Source organism: Electrona antarctica (genome assembly GCF_951216825.1).
Source record: "Electrona antarctica genome assembly, chromosome: 4".
In the NCBI taxonomy this organism is placed as follows: Eukaryota; Metazoa; Chordata; class Actinopteri; order Myctophiformes; family Myctophidae; genus Electrona; species Electrona antarctica.
In genome coordinates this window covers 17,378,355-17,405,270 of record NC_136809.1, presented here as the reverse complement: position 1 = coordinate 17,405,270, position 26,916 = coordinate 17,378,355, and the positions used below count along the sequence as shown (strand labels likewise).

Sequence of the window (26,916 nt, the reverse complement as noted above, 5' to 3'; positions counted from 1 at the left end):
GTCATTGACCATGATTGTGGACCGCTTGAGGACAAAGAATGATTTAGAAAAAGGAAAGTTGAATTCTTACAAACGCAACAATACATAGTACTGCAGGCGCATATGTTTGTGCTATCGTTAAGTATTCTGTATTGATTTTGATGTAACAGCACATGCCACAGTGAAATGGCACATTCTGCATAGTGAGTATGTTCTACTTGTGGTACTTTTTAATGCACACACACACACACACACACACACACACACACACACACACACACACACACACACACACACACACACACACACACACACACACACACACACACACACACACACACACACACACACACTTTGTTTTGAAGAAAGTGAATAGGCTGAAATGGCATAGTATAGAGCACCGAAGTCTGACGTCACTTTCAGTAGAGGGCACCAACACACAGGTTTGTGTATTTTTGTGTGGTGTAAACCACTCCTACAACTGGCTTTGTTAGTTGTCTCCACCAGGCCGAAGGCATGGGGAGAGAGTATGTTTTGCACTCCGTCCGTCCGTCCGTGTGTCCGTGTGTCCGTCCGTCCGTGTGTCCGTGTGTCCGTCCGTCCGTGTGTCCGTCCGTCTGTGAACAGCTAATCTCCGGCACCGTTAACCTGGTCGATGTCAAATTTTGCACACACACTCCCTGGATGCCAACGATGAACCTCTGCCCCAGAATTTCCAGAACGGCCTGTTATAGCGCCACCAGGAGGCCGCTTTGTGCAAAACAAGTTTTTGGACGGTACACCTACAGATTTTGTCCAAACATCACGCAAATTGGTACACAGTCTCTCTAGAGCCATTCAACGAAACGGGTCTTTCAGATTTCTCAGACTCCATCCAGATTGGCTAAGATTGGCTTTCAAAGTTTGCAGGAGTGCTCAGTTTCAAACACAATGCTGCAAATCATGGACACATCGTGTGATTTCCCTGAAATTGTGCACGCACATTCCCACTAGGTCGAGGAAGAAATGCCACGTGAACATTTTCAACTCAGCCTCATGGTGGCGCTATAACTCGCCGAAAAGTGTTTTTACCTCTAACTGCACGGATCTGTGGATAACTTTGTATGCCAACTCCCTAGAGGCCAAGGAAAAACCTTTGCCTGGAATTTTTCACATCTGCTCTTTATAGCGCCACCAGGAGGCCGACATATGTAAAACACATTTTCTAATATTACACCTTCAGATTTTATCCAAATTTCACGCAAATCGGTACACATGCTCTCCATAGTCATGTGATCAAGACGCGTTTGTTTGATTTCTCATAATCCACCTTCATTGACTACGATTGGCTTCTAAACCTTTCAGGAGTAGCCCGCTTTGTACCCGTTTTGTACAAATTGCCACAATTACTCAACGCAGCATCCGATTGCGGTGAAACTGTGCATGCATATTCCCACTAGGCTGAGGAAGAAATGCCACTTGACAGTTTTCAAATCAGCCTCATGGTGGCGCTACAACAGGCCAAGCCGCGTCACACACACACACACACACACACACACACACACAAAACATCCTCCTGGTGGAGACCTGTGCCCAGAAGGGCACTTTTTCTAGTTTGTCTAGAAATTTGAAATGAAATAGGCTACAAATTGTACTTTACACTGTAAAGTACAATTTTGAATTGGAATCCTGTAAAGTTTACAGGATTCCAATTCAAAATAGCTCAAAAGGCGTCGCACTGCAACACTTTTGAGATTTTAGATCGGCTATTTTTGCCAATTTTTGTGTGACATAGAATGACGAAGTAGGACATTTATTTCTACGAAAAAAGTTAAAATACGGAGATGTTTCTGCCCGGCAGTAGCCTATAATGCAATACGTGGCCCTCCCTCTGGAGTGAGTGTGGAAATGTCCCTTTCTATCATCAAAATCATCATCTTCTCTTTCTCTTTATAGATTATTCTAATAACAGTAGTCACCAGTCATGTAATGGAGGGTAAACCCATTCCTCCCCATTCATATATTCTATGAATGGTGTTTTGGCACTTAGAAGGTGTATTCGACCAGTACCTGTAGGTCTCCGGTGCCACTCGCACTCCTCTTGCACATGGGACAAAGCTAAACACTGCCCCCTTGTGTCTCAATATGACAGAGCAGGAGTACAAAACAAGCTGTCCTTTACCTTGCATGCATTGCATAACCAGACACACTCTGGTGAGTGTTGAGTGCATTATTATTGGGACCCATGCCATCATGTTTGGTGGGGCAGTCGGGGCATTTAGAGGGCATTTGGTGGGTATTGGGACCTAAGGCCATCCTCCACGATGACAACGCTCGTCCCCATATAGCCAGGAGGATCATCACAGAGTACCTCCAGAATTTGGGAGTGGAGAGGATAGAATGGCCTGCCGTGAGTCCAGACCTCAACTCAATTGAACACTTGTGGGATCAGCTTAGGCATACGTGCTAGAGTGACCAACAGAACCACGTTGGCTGACTAAATCTACAATACAAATTTGTAATATCTACAATACAATACAATACAAATTTGTAATATTAAAGTGGAGAAATAATGCACCAAAGTCTGTAGATGTCCCAACCTTGAATTCCATATTTGGTCATGGCTGATGTCAGCAATAACCTAGTTAGGATCACATGGTATATGATGCGTTTACGGTCAATGATTCAGCTACTTTGATGCTTAGTGCACAATCTGCACATTCACAAAGAAGTAGGAAATACGTATTCACTTAGTTTATTTTCCTAGCTCGTAGAGTAACGTTTACACCGCTAGCTAAAATGGCTATCGAGTTATCCCTAGACGAGAAGATTGCAGAAATGCAACTGAAGGTGAACCTTCTGGAGGGGGAGATGAGGGCCTACGATGGCGGTGCACAGGTAACCATCAAGCAGAACAAGGGGATCATCTCTCATCTCAGGAAGACCAACAAGGAGCTGCACAAACAGCTGGTAGAGTTTCACGCTGCGACCTACCGCACCACGTCGGGACAAATGTCTGTCGCCACACTGAAGGAGGAGTCCATGACCAAGATGAAGCAGCTGAACGTCATGAAACACACGACGCAGGTGAGCCGCCAGCGCCTGGAGGACCTCAAGCTGCAGTACCAGACCCTGAAGCCGGGGCATAGCAAGGCGGAGGAACACGGGCGCAAGACGCAGGAGGATGACAGGAAGCGACGCGGGTTGGACAACAGCCTGATGCAGACGCAGGTCAAGTTCCAGGAGGCGGAGGACGTCGCCCGGGGCTATTTCAAAATCAAAAACGACCTGCAGTTGGAGAGCTTGAGCTTCCAGAACCAGAAGGACAGCTTGGAGGAAATCGTCCTCGAAAAAAGAGAGGAGCTTTGCAAACTGCAAGACATGAACAACGACGCCCTGCTGTCCGCGGAGGCTGCAGAGAGGGAGCTCCAGCAGCTGGAAGAGATGCTCTCGAAGGAGCACGAGGACAGGGAATGCATCTTGGGCCTCTGCAGGGAAGGGGTCAAGGAACGCAAGGCTCAGGTTGAAACGACGGCCGAGAAGGCCCTACACACGCACCGCAAGACACAGCAAAGAGCCATCTTCAGATTCCTCAAGGACATTTCCGGAGTCACAGACGTGCAGGAGTTTGTGGAGACCTTTGTGGCTCAGGGGGAGACAGTGAACCGCCTGGAGAAAACCAAGGCGGAGAACAACAAGGTTTTGCAAGAGCTCAACGGGGAGAAGCAGCGCGTGGACGAGGCGTTCGAGAAGCTGACGTCCTCCTTGGCTGCAAAGCGCAACAGAGAGCAGAAGATCCTGAAGGGGCCCGTGAACAAACTATGCACCTCAGAGGACTGCTACGAGGAAGCCAAATTTAACTTGAAGAACCGCAATGAGACCCTCGCCCACGTGTACACCATGTCGCAGGGCCTGGCCGCCAGACTACAATATGTTATTCTGGATGAGGAAAGGGTAGAGTTGGAGCGCCAGGAGGCTGCGGAATTAGAAGCAGTCAAGGCGCAGGCAGAATTGGAGGCGCAGGCAGAATTGGAGGGCAGAATTGGAGGCGCATTGGAGGACGCAGAGCAGCAGCTGGCCGAAGACTCAAAAGTGACAGAAAAAGAGAGTTGGATGACGTTCATGGTGAAGCTGCTTACGCGCTGTGAGACTAAGCTTCACCAACTGCAGGACGAGGTCCTGGCAAAAGAGGCCGAAAGAAGGAAGAAAGACGGCAAGAAAAGAAAACCATGGGTGGCACCGAAACCATGGGTGGCACCGAAGCACCAACAGCGAGCGTCAGATGATCACATCAACAGATTAACAAAAGACAGGGCGAGTAAATAAACGGTAAATGGTGCATTTATATAGCACCTTGGCTTTACAATGATTGTGCATTACATTCTCCCATTCACACACATTCACACCATGCAAGGCATGAAATGTTTTGAAATGTTTACCTCAATTAAGTCTGGAGCAGGAGGCTCGTGAAAATGCTCCACAACTTGTTATGTCATGTATTCACTCTGTTAAATTTCCAAAAAGGATTTTCTGGAAACTAAATAATTATGTAAGTATGAAGAATCAATAAGGTTTATTTGTCACTCACTTGTACACAGGTGCAAGCACATTGAACTGTGCAGCAATAACGATACAATAAAGATAATGTAATGAACATAAATTAAAATGAGAAATAAGAAACAGGATAAGGCAAAAATAAGAATAGGTTTAGACATCCTAACCATCTTTAAAACACTCCTAGCAGCAACAGGCAGAAGGGATTTTCAAATAAAATATATCATATAATGCACAGTGAATTAAAGATGAATCACATTCATACGTCAAGCCAAACGGAATCAGCTTCATTTGTGTAAATAAGGTGTAAATAAGTGTTGATTCGTGTAAAGGTGTAAATTAGTGGGTGAAATAGTTTTTGTTTTGTTTAGTGTTCCGTGCATGCTCCATCATTGTATAGTATTCAACCAGGAGGACAATGTTTCTGGACCACAAAAATGTATGTTGCATTTCAACCGGTTTATGGTTAGGTTTATGGGTTAAGATTAGGGTTAAAGGTTAGGTTTAGGCATTGTTTTTCATAAGGTTAGGTTCTAGGGTCGAGGTTAGGTCTAGGCATTGTTTTTTGTGAGGTTAGGCTTAGGGTTAGGTAGGGTTAGGTAGGGTTAGGGTTTGATTATGCGGCGGTTCTCTTCTGCGGACCATGCTCACATGCAACGTTTTTTTGTGATACAAAGGTTGTCACTGTACGTTTTGCAGAAATGTTTCCTCTGGCGACCAGGCTGTAGAGTGAGAGCTATTAAGCCTTAATAGCTCTCACTCTACAACTAGTAGTTGAATAGACTGGTAACGAGTGCATCAGTGCATCATTCCACACCTGGGCAGAGACAAAGCCATCTACAGCAGGGCCATTAGTGGGGGAGGGGGGAGGGGGAGTAGCAGCGTTGTTTCCTTTTTGAAAATCATCTCGCGGGCCGCATTGGACCTCTCCCTGGGCCGCATGCGGCCCACGGATCACCAGTTTTTCCCTTAATAATTAAGGGAAAGAGATAGAAACAGGTTAAATATGCCACATTTGAATCAATTTAGATACTTTTTATTTTAAAATAGCTAAATCGATCATTTATAGGACAAAAGGGGCGAGCGAGGTAGGTGAGTGAGAGTTTTCTGCTAGAGCTGAACTTAGCCTGGAGATCGTGTACTTCATTTGAATAGACATCTGCCTCAAGGCAAACAAAGTTTTTCCTTCGTTATGACATTTCATATACATATTAAGGTAGGGTAAGTCATTTTCTTTGTCTAAAATACGTGTTAATAAGCACTATCGTGATAGTAGCCTACTCATTGCTATAGAGTGTCTGTTCAGTTAACAGGAGTCTCCATGTCTCTCCTGCTTTTTAGGAAGATGCAAATAAAAAGACCAATACACACAATTAGTGTTAAATTGGTGTAAAGGTACTTAAGATGGAGTCTGTGTAACATTGAAATGGGCTCTGAAGCTGCAAATCACTGATTTAATGGTTCCAAATTTTGTTGATTTGCATTCATATGGGGAATGATTTTAGCTTGGTTGCCCAAACGGCAACTTTGGGAATCCTCCTTCAATTCACCAACAGATCTATATCTCTCTCAGCTTCCATGAAAAACATCCATGTCTCCATGAATCATTTCAGAGAGGAAACTATTTCCACCTCATGGGACTCATGGTGAAAGAGTGTACAGAGACATTTCTTTGTCTTTTCATTGAGTCACAACTCACTCAAATCTCACCCATTTTTAAAAATTCAAAAAATCTATGTAAACTACGACATTAGGGCTTTCGTTTGGTATATAGAGGGCATTCGAGCATGGGGCTAAATATGTATTTCTTTACAAAATGTTATAGCGATTTCTTTTTTTATTCTTTACTAGTCCTACTAGACCCCAAGAAATTACATCTGGCCACAAAAGATCACGGGATCTACTGAACGTGTCAAACTGAGGCTGTAGAGCGCTGCGACCGGTTTTGATATCACTAATTTAACGGAGATTAATCAATCTCCGTCTCGGGCACATGACCATCCATGCTTAGCTTGGCCGGTGGTAGTGCAACGAGTTAGATTACAATTTCCAATAAAAGTTGTAGTTTAAAAAAAAAGTACAAACCTGTCGCAATACAATCAGAATATCTTTCCGTGTCCTTGTCACCTTCATTTCACCAACAAATCCAGTGTAGAAGTATGACTAACACAGGGGCATGGCTACACCTTGGGCACTGCTCAAAGAGAACATGTTCCCTTTATGTGCCTCAGCCGTTTGGACATCACCTACTACCTTTTCTAGGTTCTACAGCATCAGTGACGAACTCATCCTATCAGCTAAAATGCTAAACAGACTCACAAAGATATTGTGTAAGAATGTGTCAGTGTAAATTCCCATGCACTCATTGATGGGGTCATATTTCTGGTTCTTCGGACAGGTCTCTGCTCTTTTGATGACCTCCTGTGTATCGCTCAGGAGGAACCCGCCGCACAACAGCAGGCCCCCGTAGACAGCCACTGAGTAGACCCCAGCTCCAATCGCTGAGGTGGGGGCCAGGAACATTGATCCGAGGGAGGAGGCAAAGACCACTCCCAGACCAGCAGCCAGCGACCCGCCCATGTTGAGGAACTTCTCACTGGGGGCACACATGGCCACCGTAGAAAGGCCACCCACAATACCTGCTGTGTACCAGCCAGCCCTCATCATCAGAGGTCCTCCCAGGAGGGTAAGAGGGGCGAGGACAGCTCCCATCACGCCCGCATGGACTAACCAGGCCACGTGTTTAGGCTTTGAACTGTCCTCATATGAAATGGACCTGACCAACTTGATAGCTCCCATTATGGCAGCACAAGACGCTCCAAATGCAATCCACGGGCTCCCCGTCATCAGGTCCATGAGAGCCGGGCTTCTGCTCACTGCGGCGGCTGACAGGGCCGTCAGTCCAACACTGCCCGCAAAATACATGTAGGTGGCCTTGACCCTGTCCTTGACATACCGGGGCCAGCTCGCTGCTTTGTCAATTGCACCGATTTCATTGGACATGCCCATGCCATAGTAGTACAGAGTCCCGAGGCCAACGGCAGCTCCACCTGCCACCACCATTCTCCCCACGCTAGTATGGTAGTAGTTGATGCTGGATCCAGTGCTGCGTCTTTGAATATCCCACAAAGGCCAGATCTGGCCTTTGTGGGATATTCCTGGTAAGGCTTTAGCAGCGGCTTCAGGGAGGAGCCTCTCAGGGCCGGGGTGCCATGCGACAACGTCGACAACGTGGGCTGGAGGCCTGACACGGCGCAGACATGATAGCCTCGCAACATACATGGTCAGTGATTAGTCTTAACAGGCCATCAGGGTTTATTATACTCCAACGTTCAGGTTAGAAATGTGTTATCTAATTCATATACCCTAAACATTTATGTTGAAGGTGATGTCACAGTTGCTATCAACCTCGCACTGTAATTGGCTGAGAGGTCTCCTGTAATCATCATGACGTCACAGCAACAACTTACTTGGTGTACTTGCTGACACACAGGAGCAATATTATCTATGGTATAATCGATATTCTAAAACTGTTAGTCCCAATACTTTATTCTGATTGGCTGGTTACCGCCACGTGACCGTTGTAAATTTCACCGATAACCCACACCTTCAATCACTTTATATCATTCCCAGCTGATTCCGCATCTCTGTAGCTGTACTGGGGAAGGGGAGCGCTTGATTGCCTTACAAACCCATGCCGTGCGGGCGTCTAAGCACCGCACGGCCCATATGACTGTGAATGTGTGGCTCCAGGCAGCCCCGTAAAGACATCAAGCGCTATTCTCCCGTCACATAGCCTACTTGCCAGAGACCTCTCGTGGCTTATTGCTTAAATCATTAATATATGGGTAGTTGTATTTATACAACGTAGTTTCAGGAGTGGAGACCAGCCTCCGCTTAACACTGCCACTCTGTTCTCAATCACCTCCCACCTCCACTCAACGGCCACTCCCCATTCACAATCACCCGTATCCACTACACCTGCCTCCTCTCACCACAGCCAATCCCTGGTGTAATCAGCACAGTATAAATACACCTGCGATCTCTCAACCAAGTTGTTTGTTCTGCTTCACAACAGACCAAACATGGGTTGTGAGCAGGGCTGGACTGGGACGTACCGGGCATACTCCCGGTGGGCCGCGACCGTAGGGGGCCGCCAATCCGCCATGATAAAAAACAAAACAAAAACAAACAGGCAGGCAGGCCAATAGGCGGCAGGCCACCAGGAAAGGTCCGGGCATGCTGCCATTCTGCCAGTGCCATCATGATTTCACTGTACCTGTATCAGTGAGTGACAAATAAACCCTCTTCTATCTTGAATCCTTTTGCCAGCATCATTCTTGTGTGTTGTCTGTTGGTCTGTATCATTTATGTTGTTCTGTAAAAGTGGTGGTATTAGGGCTTGTTTGTTTGTGTGTGCCTCAACAGAGCGGGCGGTATAGTTTCTGCTATCTGCACGCTGGTTGTGGTGGGCTGGTCTGGGCCAAAATCGCGACGCGTTGTGAGCTTGTATATCAGCTATTTTCAGCACGGAACACATTGTACGACGAAAAATAAATCAGGCATCACTGCGCTTCACTCACTGTGGAAGAGAGATGTCTTTTGTTGGCCGTTCGTGGCGATATTATGGACACATACCTCCTCAACGCGATAATAACCAACTAAGCTATTGGAAGCTATTTTTCGTGGCACATTATGTTTAATCAAACAACAACAAGTTCCCTCAGTGTTTGTGTTGGGAGTTGGGACAGTGTCTGCTGTCTGTCTGCGTGCTGCGTGAATGATCATCATGCAGTAGGTAGATGCGCGCTCCAGTGACGGCTGAGAAAGATTAGTTAATTTGTGTCGGATATAAGGGCTTATTGGTGGGGTTTTCGCTAGATATTAAGGCATGTTTAGGGTGTGTTTTAGCGCCGGGGATTTCGCCTGGAAGGCTCTATGGAAACACTCACTCTTGAACGAAGTTGAACGTGAGAAAGTGACGCCAGAAATTAACGCGTTCACAATGACATTCATCAAGCAGAAATACAGTACGTTCAGTTCACGTTCCCCCAAAATATGAACGTGTTCGTGAACGATCGTTCTTTGAACGCGTTCGGGTACAACACTGTATATATATATATATATATATACTGTATCGTACACACACACACACACACACACTGACACACACAAATCCTTGTGTTTGAACACAAAGCATTTTGAGAACCCCAAAATGTTCTGCGCTGCCGCTGCGCCTCCTCCCCTATACACCTTCAGGTTCAAAATCTAACACCGACTCATGAACTTGTTCAAATGTAGGAAACATGAAATAAAGGTGTAGGCTATTTACTTGCAACCCTTAAAAAAAATCTGCGACCCACATATGGGTCCACAGGGGCCTCATACCGGGGTTTGCCTAGGGCCCCCAGATTCCAAAGAACGGCCCTGTTCAGCAGTCAGCATGCAGTGGCACCAGACAGAGCTGTTTAAGGCCTCACTCACGCCAGGGCTCCACCGGACGCGTTGCGTCTCCGTCGCGTCGCGTCAAAAAACGCACCGGTTCAATTTTAATGCACGCGTCGCGTCTCCGTCAACGCGGGCAGTGGAGCCACCCTTCATTGATTAAAAAGGGAACATTCCCTGACGGTGACGGAGACGCGACGCTGACGCGCCCGGTGGAGCCCGGCCGTTACACCTAAGACACACTTGTGCCATCTGTCCATTGTACCAAGACATCAGAGCATACTTCCCACAGATTACAACCACACACGGAGATTTTGAAAACATGACCAATGACAAAAAACTCCCATATCTGCTGGGCGAAGTACAATAATGTGCAAACACAGCAGCAAGATTCGTGAGTTGCTGTGATAGAAGGATATCAAACGGAACACAACCACCCTAAAGACTAATCATTGTGTATATTCCTGCACTATAGCCTACCTGCATCCAGTGATCTTGGTACATAGAATCAATCTGATCTATTGAAGATTCTGACTTTCAAATGTACATAACTTTTGATTGTATTGCTGTATTGTTGTATTGTGCTTTCTGCTTTGGCAATGTAAACGTATGTTTTCTCATGCCAATGAAGCCCTTTGAATTGAATTGAATTGAATTGTGTCCTGTGTGTTCTGTGTGTCATGGCCGCCTCAATGCATTTCCAATGGGAGTCCAAGGTTTCACCAAACATTTTAGTTTGATGGCTGTTTTCTGCCCCCAAACACAAATGTTTGGTGAAACCATGTGACTTCCATTGGAAATGCATTGAGGCGGGCCGGCCATAACACACAGAAGACACAGGACACAAGTGTGTCTTGCATGTGTCTTAGGTGTGAGTGAGGCCTAAGTGATTTGAATTTTGACACCTCGTCCTGACTCCTGTTGTGTTTTGTTGTGGGAAGTAAAAGCGTGCAAATCAAAACAAAGAGATTCAGAGCCCTTCCCTCCCTCCACCTCGGCACCGGTAAGCCTACCACACACCTGCCGCCGGTTGATTTGGGGACAGAGAAGCCAGGAGCTGCAATCCTACCCAACTCAAATATTTTACAATAAAACACGCTAATTTAGCAGTAGGCTTAGCTCTGGTTTTATGAACGGGAGTGGCAGTGGCTGGAATATTCAGTGGTTGCTGGTGCCGCCTGTTGCTTTCCATGTCGGAAATTTCACATTGGTAGGCTATTTCATATGGTAGGCTACACAGAGTCGAGGAGGCTGCAACACTAGCCTACTGACTGGTTAAGTTGGAATTTAGCTGGCATATTTTGTTCCGCTGGTTTTATTTGTCATGTTTGTCTGAAACAGGCTATGCTATAGGCCTATGCTTAATTAATTTTCTCTTCTATTTTTGTATCATTGTAATTTGTAGCTGTAGCAACAGAATGGTGAACTTAATTGTTACTGTCAACGAGCGAGATGCGCTCAGAGAGAGAGAGAGTGTGGTGGAATGGCATTTTCTTGCGCAGCTCAAATCTCATAAGGCCTAGTTCTTTGAAAGAGAGAGAGTCTGGCACGCACAGACCACCCTGGGCAAGACCTACGCTGAAAAGACTATCAGCTGAAGTTGGGGGATTTTAGCGGAAGTATCGCCCAAGGAAATGCCGTTGATGCTTTACAAATCAGTTTACATTCTCTTCGCTTTTCTTTTCGCAGATAAGTAAGCCTGGGGCCGAGGCTACGCACAGACAGGCGACTTTGTAGTGACGCACACGCACGCACACATTCTTCGAAATAGCGGTGTGTTTAACCGTCAGAGTGGCGGGGTCTTTACAAAAGTGGAGAAACCCCGCCATTCCGATCAATGGAAGTCTATTGTCGGAATGGCGATGCGTCGGAATGCCGCTCTGTTCCCAAATCTCTGCCACTCACTCACTCACACTCGGTCACTCCAGCATGGCAGTGTTAAGGTGAAATTGGTGACCTGCTGAAATATGTTGATAATAATAATATAATACGTAGACATCACATAAAAAGTCAGTGTCTGAACGTAAATCATTGTGGTTTGTTCATTGGCAGAGTTTAACCTAGCTGTATTTAGGTCACGTATTTAAATACCTCCATGTAAGTTTGGCAGGTCACCAATTTCACTGTAATACTGAGTGCGAGTGAGAGAGTTGCTGAGATTTGGGGTATTGGAATTTTGCTGAAGGCACTCTCTCTGGTGACCCTCATTCATACAAAGACACACCTATCTTCAGACATGCCATTCACAAGAACATAATGTTAGGCATTACCGCACAAGTTTCAAGATGGACAGTATAAAGGTATCTTAATTTACACACTGAGGACCAGGACATTTGTAGTGATAAACAAAGAAGTACCCATTTATTGATCTTAACATAACTAAATACATTTAATTCTTGACATATACGAATGGATTTGGATCCCATCTCCCTTTGTGTGTGGAGTGTACGTCATGCCATAAGGAACGGTGGACAGATATGCCAGTGTTACTCAGTTCTTTATCAAAATTAATCAAAGTCCCCTATAGCTAAGTCTACCCCCAGTGAACATGTATCTAAATATGTCGATATGAAAACAATCTTGCCTTGGACCATACTGAATGTATGCCAATATGCAATTAAAATACAATGGAGGACATGCCAGTCTCCCGGTTTAAGTAAAACAGCCAGGACACAGATTAATTAAGAAGACACCATGTCACATTTAGGATATCACTAGTATACCCTTCAGTGGTGATGATGCACCCATTTTGTATGCATAAAGAAAACTTTGACTAAAATGTGCATCAAATCAGCATGGCGATGAACCCGGCGCACGTTTACACAAACTAATCCCTGAGGAATTAACCACATAAATGCTGAGGAGAGCAAGAGAGATAGAGGTCCAGGATAACTATGTCATATTTCTAAGATCAAGGTATAGCAATCCCAAAACAAATCTGGTATGAAATGGCCATATTACATTTTAGAAAACCATTTTGTTCACGGCAGAGACGCTTTATCAAATTAAACCTGTTGGTCTGTTTTACCACTCTAGAATGTGTGTAAGACATGTACATACTTGCTCATGGTTTCAATGTTGAGCACATTTACCAGATATACAATGTACAATAAACTGAATCTGTATCTGCAGGAAGATACAGTATATCAAATAAACTCAACTCCTCAATACCACTTGGGCAATTAGCAGACATATCAAATATATTAAAACAATACATCCAATAAATCTAAATAGTACTTATTTTGGTTCTTGTTGGACCTTGGTGGTATCACACCACTATGTTGTTTGGAAAGACGTGGAGCGTGTACGACTATAACCTTTTTCAACACATTAGCCAGGCATACACTCGGGTTCCACAATGCAACAATAAGATATTCGGTTCCATTCCCTCCAACCTGTCCTAAGCAAAGTAGTCTCGTGTTGCCAGACTGTTGCCTCTCGGCTCTCGCAATTTTCAAATGCTTCCCTCATACAGTCTGGAGCAACGGAAGCTCGATCATGAGTCAAATCTAAAGCTTAAATGGAGCCTCCTCCCCACTTCCGTTTCGTCTTTACAGTCACGCAAATGTATCCTAATATAAATAGAAATTACCTAAGCATATATAGCTTGCTGCTTATCAGAAATGGAAATAAAAAATAAGCTCTAAAGATATTTTAAAATATATATTTTGTGAATGGAAATGCCAGCTTCCTTACTGATTTTGGGAGGTGTAGTTCCAGACTCTACAGTATACTATAGTGTATATAGCATTCAGAGATTGTGGTTGTCTGGCTACACGAGACTATAAGCAAAGCATTTTGTGCCAAGAATACACTCATAGGCTGTGCTTGCACTTGATTTTTCACTTTGATAATCTGATAATGCCAGAGCACACTGTCAACTAAATGGCTGAATTAGAGTAATAGACCTTTTTGATCCTTTAATCAGGATAAGCTAAACCGACATTTCCATACATTTTTCAGACCGTGGGAAATGTTTCAGTAATACCCTGCCCAGTACAACCACAGTCACTATGCAACTCCATGGAGCAGTTGGGGTTCGGTCAGCGTCTTGCTCAAGGGCACTTTAACCGTTTGACAGAATTTTGCTTATTCACTTCCCAGCCCAGATTTTCCTGCTGGTGCAGGGGATCGAAACATTCTGCCCCAAGCACGTTCATTTAGGCCACCACTGCCAGGAGACTTTCAGTCAACACATGTTTCAATCTGATCAACCGTTCAAATTTAAACATTGAAAAAGAGAACTATAACCACAACCATGAGTGCTCTAGTGTAAATTACGTAAATATCCACACTGACAATCAGTAGCAGAACTGGACAGTTATCTTCACCAAAACATTAAGACCTAAACGTTTTATCCCCAAGAGTTGGGCTAAACAGGTAATAAAAACATTAAAACAAGATCATCTCTTTAGTATCTATCTTATCTTTAATATACAACATCATAATAAATTATCAATTGAAAGTTTAATTTGTTAGACAATAGTATGGTTACTACCCTTTTACGGCTCTTCTCATCTATTAAAACATAAATTAATAAATAATGCAAAATCTTATCCTTAACAAAACATGGCCAGCAAACTACACAGAAATAATAAACATTGAAAAAGAGACCCTCATGTGCAGCCTCAACTTTCTAACTTAGTAGTAGTCCAAGTTATGCAGTGAATGGACCTTTTCCCGAATCGTTTGTCTACGGCGCCAAGTCCTTTCACACCTGTTGATGTGATTGCTGTGGGCCACCATTTTGCCACATTTCTGGCAGAAATACGGTTTCTCGCCCGTGTGAATTCTCATGTGAACCTTCAGGTTCGAGCTCTGAGAAAACAACTTCCCACAGAGGGGGCAAGAGTGGGGTTTGATGCCCGTGTGAATTCTCATGTGAAGGTTAAAGCCTGAGCGATGAGCAAACAATTTCCCGCAGAGAGGACAGGAGTGAGGCTTTAAGCCAGTGTGAATTCTATAGTGATCAGCCCAGAGGTCTCTACGGCTGAACTCCCGCTCACATTCGGGACATTTGAAGGCTTTGTGTCCTACGTGAGTGTCCTTCACGTGCGTCACCAGGTCCGTGTCTCTGTCGAACTGCTTTCTGCAAAAACGGCAAATCTTTTGCTCCATACAGAAGACGTCGTCGCACTGGCTGAACGGCAGGCCCGATCCTTCGCCCTCGTTGCGTCTGTCTGCGACATTGTGGTTTGCGATCGCAGGTGCATTGGTATACGGGATCGGCAGACTGTCACTGATGGCGTCTGATTTAACAAATCCATTTGTCTCACTGTAAATACTGCACTCAGAGTGTGGAATGATGCTGAGGTCCACCTGTTCCTCTTTAACTTGTGGACACTGATGTTGAACAGTCTGACTGGACATCAGCTCCTGTCTAGGGCGCAGCTGTTGTAAAGGAAGCAGCTCCTCAGATACTGGCTGGGAATCTGCCAGAGAGAGAGAGCAAACATTATGTACTGTAATGAAACAATCAACAACAACAAAAAACCTAAGAAATGTCACCACAATAGTCCATATAACAACTCATTCCAGTGATCTGGTAAAAATGTAAATGTTAAATTCAGTGTTGGGCAGCAACACGTTACTAAGTAATATAGTACTGTAACTGTATGCTTCCCCAAGTAACGAATAGTGGACCTTACTACAATTGCCAAAATAGTAATATTATTACAGTTATTAATCCAAGTAATGCTGTATAACTGCGTTACAATGAACATAATTAGTTTTTGACACATAAGTGCTGTCTCTTCTCTGCATTGTTTGTCTGTACAGAGAAGGCCAGTCAAGGGCCAAAGTCGGAGGTTATCCTAAAAAAAAAGAACAGATCTACAAGCCATAGACATATAAAGGTAGACGCCCCTTTCAGCTCTGGAACGTACAGTATGCGCTCAAGGGAGGGCAAAAAATTCCCGAGATTCCTTGCGAAGCCCCGCGGAAGCATGAGTGTGCGTCACAGAGCGCATGTTCGGGTCTGATAAGTACCGGAAAAGATGTGCTGTGATTGGCCAGTAGTCACTTGAGTGGCAGCGTGACGTAGTGTGCCGTCCACTCTTCCGGCGTACCAGTGTAAATTCTTCCGCCCTCCCGTCAACACACATGGCTCCAACGAACTGCAGCAGCCTACCGTATTTTTTAATATCTATGTCTACAAGCTATCATGTTGTGATGATACGCATTGTTAACTTGTAGATCTGTTATTTTTTAGCGTGCGCCTTTGTGCAGGTCAGGGCAGGTCCATGCTCCGTCCTCGTCAAAAAATGAGGATAGCGAATCACGAGGGGGAAGACAGGGATGCTTTTTCAACACTTGGAAGTATTGTCATTATTTTCAGTCAAAGATACAAATATGTTTGTTCATTTTAAATAATCTGCAGTCAGGTTCAAGCTGCTGCAATCTGTGTGCAGTTCTGCCGTTTGGTTGGTTAGTCTGTCGGACTCATGACTGTAAGACCGTCTAACCAAATGCAGAGTAATTAATATGAAGCTTGTTTTACCTGTTACCCGTTCCTCCTTAACTAGTGGCGACTGCTTAACAGCCGTATCCTCCTCCTGACTGGACATCAGCTCCTGTCTAAGCTGTGGTAAAAGAATCAGCTCCTCAGAGACTGGTTGGGAATCTGACACAGAGAGAGCACAAACAATTACTGACTATGAAGTCTGTTTGATATTTGATGACAAACAGTATATCTACGATCTGTATAAGAAAAAGAGGTTGCGCGTCAACAATGGGTTTTGTCAGTGGAGTGCGTACGTATAGACCCAAAATCCAGTACATATAAAGAAAAAAATCACACCCGTGTGAACTGAGTGGTGTAAGGTTTTATATAGCATGATCAGCTCTGATCTGACGTAATGAAATCACACCCGGGTGAACTGGATGACGTAGCAACCATGCTAATTTTTTCTGCACAAAAAAAGCCAGTTGTGAAATCACATCCGGGTGTGATTTCATTACGTCAGATCAGAGCTGATCATGCTATATAAAACCTTACACCACTCAGTTCACACGGGTGTGATTTTTTTCTTTATATGTACTGGATTTTGGGTCTATACGTACGCACTCCACTGACAAAACCCATTGTAGATTTAATTACGTCAGAAATTATTTTGAACATAGCAACCATGCTCATTTTTTTCTGCACACAAAAGCCAGTTGTAGGAGTGGTTTACACCACTCAAAAAGAAAGATAGATATCATGGATGGAGGATGGTGGATGGATAGATAGATTCACCAAAAATAGTCGTCCTACAAGCTCACAACTCGTCACAACGTGAGCTTGTCCCCATCTCTCCAGCTGTAGTAACACATTTACAGCCAGGTAATCACGAACAATACATTTGATTCTCTCATTTGTTTCTGCTTTTTTTGTATCACTTCCAATTTCACTTGAGTTCTCTCTCCTGAGAAAATGTATCTTCTGTTTACTAAAGAGCTGGAGAGACCCCGTTTACTGAACAAACACCACTATAGCAAATTGCACCATCCACCTGTCCTGATCAAAGAAAAACCCCGTAGCTGTGCAGAATAATAACAGTGGTGTTTAGTCGATATATTTAGTTTTTGTTCAATTAAAGTATTTAATGGCTCTATATGTTCAATCATTTATGGAAATATCTACGTTGCTTGCGGCTATAGTAATGCATACATTTACTCGAGTACTGTCAGAAATGAATAAAACATTTTTGGTATTTTTTTTTACTTTAATGGGTTATTTCCCATTTCAATACTTTTACTTCTACCCCAAAGGCTATTTTCACTCCACTACAACGCTTTAGTTGAGTTACTTTGCAGGTACCTATAGATCATTCGATCAGCATTATAAACATACACTATAACCACGACCACGTCCACTTCGGCCCTATTGAAAATAACCGATCTACAAGCTCACAATCATGTGCTTGTAGATCAATAAGTACTTACTTCCACCACTGTTCAGGTGTCGTATGTCTTGTTTCAGCTGGTCCACCTCCCTCTTGGACTGAACAACTTGCTCTTCATATTCACTGATGGTTTTCTCAAGAACACCAAAGATCTCCTCAGCAGCCGCCGTCAGTCGTCCCTCGATAAACAATCTGAGCTGCTGTCTTCCTGACATTTTGAACGCGAATCTGATCGCTTTCGTACAGATGAGAAAATGTCAAAAAAGCACAAAGACAGAAGATAGCATGAATAGCCTTGTGAAGCTGTTGTTAAGCTTTTTCTTGGTGGTGAATGTTATTGTTCCGTTTCCTGCTGCTTCCGGGGTTGTGTGTAACTGTAGCTTGACGTTTGCGCCATCTGCTGGCCGTAGTCTACCTACCCCATATTAAACTACCAATCCATGCTTCATCTGACAACCAGCCAGGTAACACAATATTCACTCATACTTATTTCTCACTTTATGTAGCTCTCTCCTTAACTGAAATAAAATAATGACACAATTGTCCTGGCTCACAATGAAAAAAAAAATAGATCTACTGCCAAAAGTCTTGTACAAAATATGCAGCAAACTCACTGTCCACTGTACTTTGGGACTTTACCCAGTAGCATGCTTCATCAGAGTAGGTCATAAAATATCATAGTTATGTCTCATGAATTTAACTAGGCCTAATTAAAAAAGGACTCTCCAGTTTTAAACTCTGATCACCTTTTACCCTGATTAGTGACTCCTATAAACTCCACTAACTGTATCCTCTCCCCTGTAGCCATAGTGGATAGTATGAATCCTATCCCCTATTCTTTCTTTCTTTCTTTCTTTCTTTCTTTCTTTTTATTAACTTGATAATAAGTAACAGATTTCAGCAAATCTCACAAAAGAGACTATAATAGTAGACGATAAATCAATGTCCAGACAATCATTTTTATTTCATGCTTGATATCAGGAGTTCATAATGTGACAAGAAAATGGTCACTGGTCACTCAGACAACAAAATGAATTATAGTCGAGGAATGTCTTAATGGTGACTCAAGCTGTTTGTACACCAGGGGTGCCCACACTTTTTTGAGTGGTGCAAACCACTCCAACAACTGGCTTTGTTAGTACCCGTGTGTGTGTGTGTGTTTGTGTACCTGTCCCTCAAAAGAATGAGCATGGTTACTATGGTCACTGACATTACGTCAGACCACAGCTGATCAGGCCATATAAGACCTTGCACCACTCAGTTCACACGGGTGTGATTTTTATACTTGAGAGCTACTTTCAAAATTACCAGCTCAACCAGATCTACCCAGTAGTACACACCAAAAATATATATTATCTCATTGCTGAAAATATAGTTACATATTAGACAAATGCATTTGGAATGGGAAATAGAGGAGGAAATGGAATTAGTAGAATTTGGTTTTGTATATAAGTTTGTAATACTGTTGTTGGAAAAACAATATTGCATTGTGGTTTTGAGCTGCCCTTTTTGATGTAAATCAATCAAGTGAGTCACATTAGTTCAAGTGGCAGATGCCAAAAATAGTTTATTTATTTATTTAAATTATATATTTTAGGGGCATGTCATGTGGTCTACCTGCACAGCCTGTGTGATCTACTGGTAGATCACGATCTACCTTTTGGGCACCCCTGTTGTACACAGTCTACGACAAGAGCAAAAACCAACAGTAGGCCTATTTGATGTCACATGAAATTGAACTGTGTTCATGTCAACCCCTCTCTACAATGAATAATAAATAAAACATAACTGCACATATTTATATGACTTCTTGGAAAAGAGTAGTCCGTTCAATGTTTTATCAAGTAAATAAATACATAGAAAAATACACATTACTTATTATAGGAGATCATATTTTAGTAGGTAGGTAGCAGCAAATTTGACCAGGATGTATCTATACTCAAATGTTGTACCCTCAAGCTGTACATGCTTATTACTGAAACTGAACTGTAACAAATGGACAGATTAAGAACATGGCTTTGATATTATAATAATTATTAACATAATATTTCATATTGTATTTATTCCGGCAATCACAATATTTGTGCATCGTTCCAGCCATGCATCACAGACAGGAGAACACCATGGGGTGTTACTGTAAAACCTGTGTTTGTGAATGCTATATCGTGAATTAACATGAAATACAGTCAGACAGATATACGTTGTAGAATCAGTGTTTATTGGTGTTCTGCTCAACTGTGAAACGTCATTACAATATCAGGGTGACATCCCCAATGACATGCCACTAAGCAATTTGTATTTACAAATCCGTGCCTCTGCTTTTGATATCACAATTTATCAGTTTGATTAAAAATGTAACATTAATATGGGAGTCTATATATTTCTACAGACAATGCAATGCTGCTCATAATGCAACGCTCAGATGGTAGATTGGTGATATTTTGCTATTTGTCATATGAAGACATGTATATAAGGCATAAATGTAGCCTTAGACAGTATTTACACAGACTGATCAACGACCTGTGAGTGACTCGTGTCCGTAATGGGAGTGGGATTGGGATTGGGACTTCTGGGCCAACTGGCATAAGGACACTGAGGAACCCACTCCGAAGCCTGCATACAGGGGCTCAGAGAACTGGGCCTTGAACCTGTAGACAAGGTCCATGGTGTCGGACACCGAGTAAAAAGCCACAGTGTTGCCGGCATAGTCGAGGTACACACCGATGCGCGTGGCCCTCGGGGCGTCGGGCAGGTCGCGGTCCACCTTGTTGTGCCAGGCCGAGTACCCGGAGTCGGAGCACAGCAGGCTCCACGACTTGTCGTTGTATCCCAACAGGCTGTGAGAGTTCTTGCCCTTTCGACTGATGCTCTTGTAGGCCACGCCGATAGAGAACTCCCCGCTCCACTCTGTCTCCCAGTAGAAGCGGAAGCCGGTCATGGCCTCCTTGCACAGCACCTGGGAGAAGCCGTCGAAGCGCTCCAGGTGCTCAGGGTAAAACTGGACGTTTTTCCTGCGCGTCACCTTTTGGTTTCCGTCCGACAGAACCAGCTCTTTGTAGACTGTGTTTGAGTCAAAGTTGAGCTTACTGGCATCTGAGAAAGACACAATTAATGTTAATGTGATCGCACGTACTCGAGCCTAGAATAAAAATACCTACTACAACTATAGGACAGCCCAGTATGTCTCGGAAGAACCACTTGGTTTTATGGGGCCCTGACATTAAGGCTTAATACAGTTTACCTTTATTTCATGACCCTTTCCACAAGTGTCGCTCAACAAAAAGGTTTCCTGCAGACCTGGAGACTGCAGTTTATACAGCTTCAGGCTTTATAGAGTTACACCTATAGGCTTAGGTTTAGGGTTAAGCCCAATTCATGCTCCTTCCGATGTCCGCACATTTGTTTCAGAAAGTGAGGTGATAGAACTAAAAATGGATCATCATTCAGAATTTCTGATGGGTGGTCACAGAACCTTTTTCTCAGAACTTGTGCACCCCCAGATGTCCTGTTGGGAAAGCCTGACCGAACCAGAAGTTTTTTCTGACATTGAAAGGAGTATTATTGGCCTTTAGGCTGTAGCGTATAGGGTTAATTTGGGGGGTTAGGGTTAAATTTGGGATTACAGTTAGGTAGTATGAGTGTGGTTCTGACACTGCAGTCCCCTGCTCAACACCTGGGGTAAACTCCCCGTTAGCAGCCAAAAGCAACATATCTCAATACTGTCAGAATGTCACTGCATATGAAGATAAAGGAACCAAAACGATGGACAGAATACTCACATCTCAGAAAGTCTGCTCTGTTTTTTGGCTCCTGAAAATCTGCCCTTGAAGGAACTGTGTGGAGAATATAGAATCATCAAACACGGAATCATATACTTACTGTGATCATCAGTAAGTGTTTGACATTGAATACCACATTTGGAAATGTAATAAAGTAACGTCTTTCTAATAAATAATACATTTCATGAGAAATTATGTTGCAGACAGACACATATTGCAGCGTGGCTCTGTAGGAGTCTAGCCATATTCATTCATTCATTCATTGTATAACGGAAGTAAATTAAGCTCAAATAGAAACAGACAGACAGACAGACAGACTCTGATTGATTGATTGATTGATTGATTGATTGATTGATTGATTTGGTGGGTGGGTGCATAATTCTGCAACAGAAACTCACCTTTGAGTCGCTTGTCTCCACCTCTTGGTAAAAGTATGTACACAGGTGTTTCACTGACTGGAAATGAGATTAAAACGAGTCTTTAGTGTAAATTGAATATTTTTCAATATAACTGTGTGCGTGCGTGCGTGCGTGCGCACGTGTACACTGTGTGTGCGTGCAATCTACACACGTTATTCAATTTAACGGTAACATCTTTGATAGATGCATATATGCATGCATATGCTCAGTGTATCTAACCTGTCTTGGAGATTTTGCTCAGTTCCTTCTTGCAAATGTCGTCCACGTGTTCCTTCATGTCTGAGGCAGTCTTACTCATCTCACCGAAGGAAAACTGAGGGTTGATCAACACCTTGGGGACCATGGGCTCAGGAGGAACACACAGTGTAGGGAAATTCTAGGGAAACATCACAACTTAATATATATTAAAAACATCCATGATGACACCTCAAAATACCTATGAAATAAATACAACAAATCACCAAAGTGCTAATCTTTTAGTGGCAGGGCAAATACACAATGTACAAAATATAGATAACTAGAAAAAGTGCCCTTCTGGGCACAGGTCTCCACCAGGAGGATAGGACTGTGTGAGATGTTTGGCAAAATGTTTAGGAGTAATATAAACATGTTTTTTTGTTTGTTCTTTTTTTGCAACAATTTTCTTCATTTTGTTGAGGAAATGCAGAGCCAGATCACTCATAGCATGAGGATAGAATTCTGGATGAGCAGGACATGTGCAGCATTTCGTACAAAACGGGCCACTCCTGAAAACTTTGGAAGGCAATGTTAGCCAATCAGTGTTGAATCTGAGAAATCCAACAGACTCGTCTTGATCATAAGCAATGTGTTTTGCAGAAATCGGCCTCATGGTGGCGCTATAACCGGCAGATGTGGAGGGATGCAGGGACAATGTTTTTGAGTGCAAAACATACTCTCTCCCCATGCCTTCGGCCTGGTGGAGACAATAAATATATAGGCATGAACAAAGGCTAGTGCATATCCAATATATGTGCAGGTGTTGGTACCTGCAGGAAGTGGATGTTGTCCTCGGTGTCGAGGATCTGCCGCAGCTCTGCGTCTCTCCGCTGCAGCTCCATGATCTCCTGCTCCAGCCGCTCCACGTAGCCCTCGGCCTGGTTCATGGCCGCCTGCATGTTGGCCTTGATCAGCTGGTTGATCTCGGCGTGCCAGCGCTCTACCGCCTGCAGCATCTCGTGGAAGGTCTTGTCGCTGTCCGTCTGCGCGCGTTGAGCGTTACTCTATAAAAGGGGTGGTGGGTGGGCACTTGTCAAATCATGTCTGTTCACTTAACTCAGCGTAGGATGTTATTGCTGTGTGGATGCAGCGATCACATAATGAGGAGTTCTCTCACACAAACTAAACACAAACATTTACGAAGTCAAATATTTTCTCTGTGAATCTGCAGTATTCACAGAGAAGTGTGTCATGTTAATGCTCGCAAAGCAGTTCAGTAAATAGTAAAGTCAAATATAAAACATAATGAACCTTTCATATAGAGTTGCACTTCTTATTGCAGGCCTTACTTTGAGAACATCCACGTTATGTCTGAGCTCTTGGAGTTCCTTCATCCTCTCCTGAATGATGTGCTGCACCTGAGACTGGGTCACCACCAGGACTTTCTGATAGGAACATTGGGCCGATAAGAAGACAATGAGACTGGGTCACCACCAGGCCTTTCTGATAGGAACATTGGGCCGATAAGAAGACAATGAGTGATACACTGCAGTCAGACATCTCAATACAATAAATACAGTATAAGACACACTAGGGCTACACAATTATGGCCAAATAATGATTATCAGTTGCAAATTCTGCCCCACTCAGTTTAAGGTTTATGTACAGTACATATTGTTTTACTATATAAAATAAGATGTGCCCCCTCGCGATTTTCAACTGCCCCCTCAGTTCAGGCTTCTTTCTGTAGCTAATAGCAGTAGATGTGCAATTTGTGAATGAAGCTTATATCACCACTGTGCTAATGTTAGTTCAGCAGTGTGAGGTGAGCTGTGATTGGCGTAGCAGCATCAGCTGATCTGTGTGGTTCACTGGGACTGGTTTACTGTTGTGAGGACAGAGATAGGGGCAGAGACAACCTGTTCCTATACGGCTGGCCTCTTTGGCACCATGCAGCAATAATGAAACCAGTTAATCAGTTCTTCCAGGGCTAAACGTATATGTAGTGGTATGTTAATTGGTTCAATTAACATACCACTACTAATTGGCATACTTGATATCCTAGACAGACAGACAGGCAGGCAGGCAGGCAGACAGGCAGGCAGGCAGGCAGGCAGGCAGGCAGGCAGGCAGGCAGGCAGGCAGGCAGGCAGGCAGGCAGGCAGACAGACAGACAGACAGACAGACAGACAGACAGACAGACAGACAGACAGACAGACAGACAGACAGACAGACAGACAGACAGACAGACAGACAGACAGACAGACAGACAGACTGGGTGACCTTAGCTGACCTTACCTCCCTGGGGAATGTAATGAAAACAGTGATGCCAATGATTCACATGTAGGCACAGAACAGAGACAATACATGTGTATTAGATTCATAGACTGTGATTAGATCACACTGACTGACTGTGTGATGAAGACTCGCCTGTTTGTCAGTGCGTTCCTCCTCAGCTGACGCGATGTTGTGGCCGCGGTGCTCCCTGACGGTGCACAGCACGCAGATGCACATCTGATCCGAGCGGCAGAACAGCTCCAGGCCCTTCTCGTGCTGCGGGCAGATCTTCCTGTCCAGGTGGCCAGTCTCGTCCACCAGTTTGTGCCTCTTGAAGGTGGCCGACTCGTAGTGTGGCATGATGTGTGTTTCGCAGTAGTACGCCAGGCACATGAGGCAGGACTTGATGGCCTTATTGCGCCGGCCTACGCAGAAGTCGCACAGCGCTCCCTTGTGCATGTAGGGGAAGGGCGTGAGCTGTGGGAGCCTCTGCTCCAGGCTCACGTTGGGAAGGTTACGCCTCAGGACGGGGCGCGGGGTGAAGGAAGCGCGGCACTGCGGGCAGCTGTACACCCCGATGTGGTCGAACTGGTCCCAGTACGTCTTGATGCAGTCTAGACAGTAGGTGTCTCCGCATGGGATGGTGACGGCGTCTCGCAGCGTATCCACACACAGAGGGCAGGAGAAAGGCTCCGGGGATTGGGGGAAATCTGACTCCATAATGGCGCTAACGGAACTGCTGAATGTGGATCTGTACACCTGTACAAATCTTAGTTAGTGTCACAAAGTCCAACTCTTGCTAAGCGATACACGACGTACGAAAGTAGCTAACAGACTCCAAATGCTGTGTGACCTGACAAGCGCTTTTCTATGGGTGTGAATCAAACAAGAGTCCAGTCCCTTCTCTAAGTACTTAAAGACGAGGCTTTGTTTCTAGTATAAACAGTTTGGTTGTGGTTTCCCACAGTGTTGTCAGCACCTGTATGAGACTAAACACGTCTGTGACCGTGACGGAATGTGCTTACGTTGCGGTAATTAAAGGTATTTACACAACGACAACATGCTTTTAAGTGAAACGGGGAAAAATGGGGGGAAATAAACATTGTTCAGGAACATAAATATTGAACCACTGTCAGCCTGGAATCCCGATATTGGGGAATGTCATTATTGGCTATACTGTAGGTGACATTAAAACAAGGCCACAGTGTGCATTGTGAGCTTTAAGATATAGGCTATTTTAGTTGTAATTGTATTGTGTGGATTGGATCTGTTTAATTTCAGGCAAAGTTTTCTGAATAAAATCATTGTTAGGCTACTGGTGTGTTGGTGGAATATACACAGATCAAATAATAACACCAGTACCCTCAATTTTAAAGGATTAAAAAACATTTTCTGTATTGAGCAAGAGAAGACAATTGTGCATGTGTTCTTTATTTTTTACTTCAGGTTATCATTCCCAGCATTAGCATATATGAAGATAATCTCAAATGTGTGTCTGAATATATGAACTAAATCTGGATGAAGCCATCCTGATCAGAAGCTGTGTACGTTAAGTGTTTCAGATGAAGCAGACATCTTCAATGTGAATTGTGAATAATAATGTCATGTCCACACCGTCTGTTGTGTAGACGTCACGGTACTAGTCACAACAACACATTCAATGACCTGTTCTAATAGAAACAAAGGCCATTGTGTGGCATTGCAAGGAGTCAAGGACTCAGATTCCCTTTACTGTCACTTAGGGTAAATAATTGTGAAAAGAACGTACATTCGGAAGCTCCAATATAAAACAAACTAGAACACTCAATAAACAATAAAAAAGTACAAGAAAACGTATGCTCAGAACTTAGCTCCAATACAATACAAACGATAAAACGACCTAAAACAATAAAAAGGGCAAGAATATCAATCGTTGAAAGTGCATATAGTGCAAAGAAGTACAGATGGGTTGGTCTAATGGCCTGTGGGCTCTCTCTCATTTTGACAACACGATGAGTTTCATGGTGTCAGAACAGAACAGTTGATGTGAGTGTTATGCTGTGGACATTATAGCGCTGGTATGCTGCAGGCACCCACATGGATGAACTGACAACAAACACTTCCTGAGAGGCACAACAAGGTCACTCTGCTGTCCGAGGACACTCTGACTCTTTGGCCCCATACATACAGTACACTGGCAGCCAAACCCAACCTGAATTGGATCTGTAGACTGTGCCACATCCACATTGGAATCCGATTTGTTTAAATAAGTCTAAAAACCAACAAGTCACATGGAATCCGATTTTTACAAATGCGACTTGAGCCACATTCAGGTGTTTTTTAAATCTGATTTCACAAGATTGGTCTCAGTCTGAACGCAGTAACCTGATCTAACCATCCAAAATATAAATAAAAATCGGATTCCAATCTGGATGTGGCACC

The 26,916-nt window shown here is 43.8% G+C and overlaps 3 protein-coding genes across 3 annotated transcripts; all 3 read right to left on the bottom strand.

Moving 5' to 3' along the window:
• Positions 1-6,777: 6,777 nt before the first annotated feature.
• LOC306921191 (growth hormone-inducible transmembrane protein-like) lies at positions 6,778-7,794 on the bottom strand (the record flags this gene model as incomplete). The annotated part of the gene is made up of 1 exon (XM_079498304.1): positions 6,778-7,794. The coding sequence occupies one exon, from the start codon at positions 7,792-7,794 to the stop codon at positions 6,778-6,780; it is 1,017 nt and encodes a 338-aa protein (XP_079354430.1).
• A 6,573-nt stretch (positions 7,795-14,367) lies between these two features.
• On the bottom strand, positions 14,368-18,228 carry LOC306921854 (uncharacterized protein). The gene is made up of 3 exons (XM_079499157.1): positions 17,884-18,228; positions 16,457-16,579; positions 14,368-15,389 (listed from the first exon to the last, which is right to left on the bottom strand). Exons 1-3 carry the CDS (start codon positions 18,056-18,058, stop codon positions 14,599-14,601), a joined length of 1,089 nt encoding a protein of 362 aa, XP_079355283.1. The 5' UTR covers positions 18,059-18,228; the 3' UTR covers positions 14,368-14,598.
• A 1,477-nt stretch (positions 18,229-19,705) lies between these two features.
• On the bottom strand, positions 19,706-25,366 carry ftr84 (finTRIM family, member 84). Its single transcript, XM_079498713.1, has 7 exons — positions 24,649-25,366; positions 23,568-23,663; positions 23,049-23,282; positions 22,261-22,417; positions 22,021-22,077; positions 21,623-21,676; positions 19,706-20,936 (listed from the first exon to the last, which is right to left on the bottom strand). The coding sequence occupies exons 1-7, from the start codon at positions 25,213-25,215 to the stop codon at positions 20,356-20,358; spliced, it is 1,746 nt and encodes a 581-aa protein (XP_079354839.1). The 5' UTR covers positions 25,216-25,366; the 3' UTR covers positions 19,706-20,355.
• Between the last annotated feature and the right edge of the window lie 1,550 nt (positions 25,367-26,916).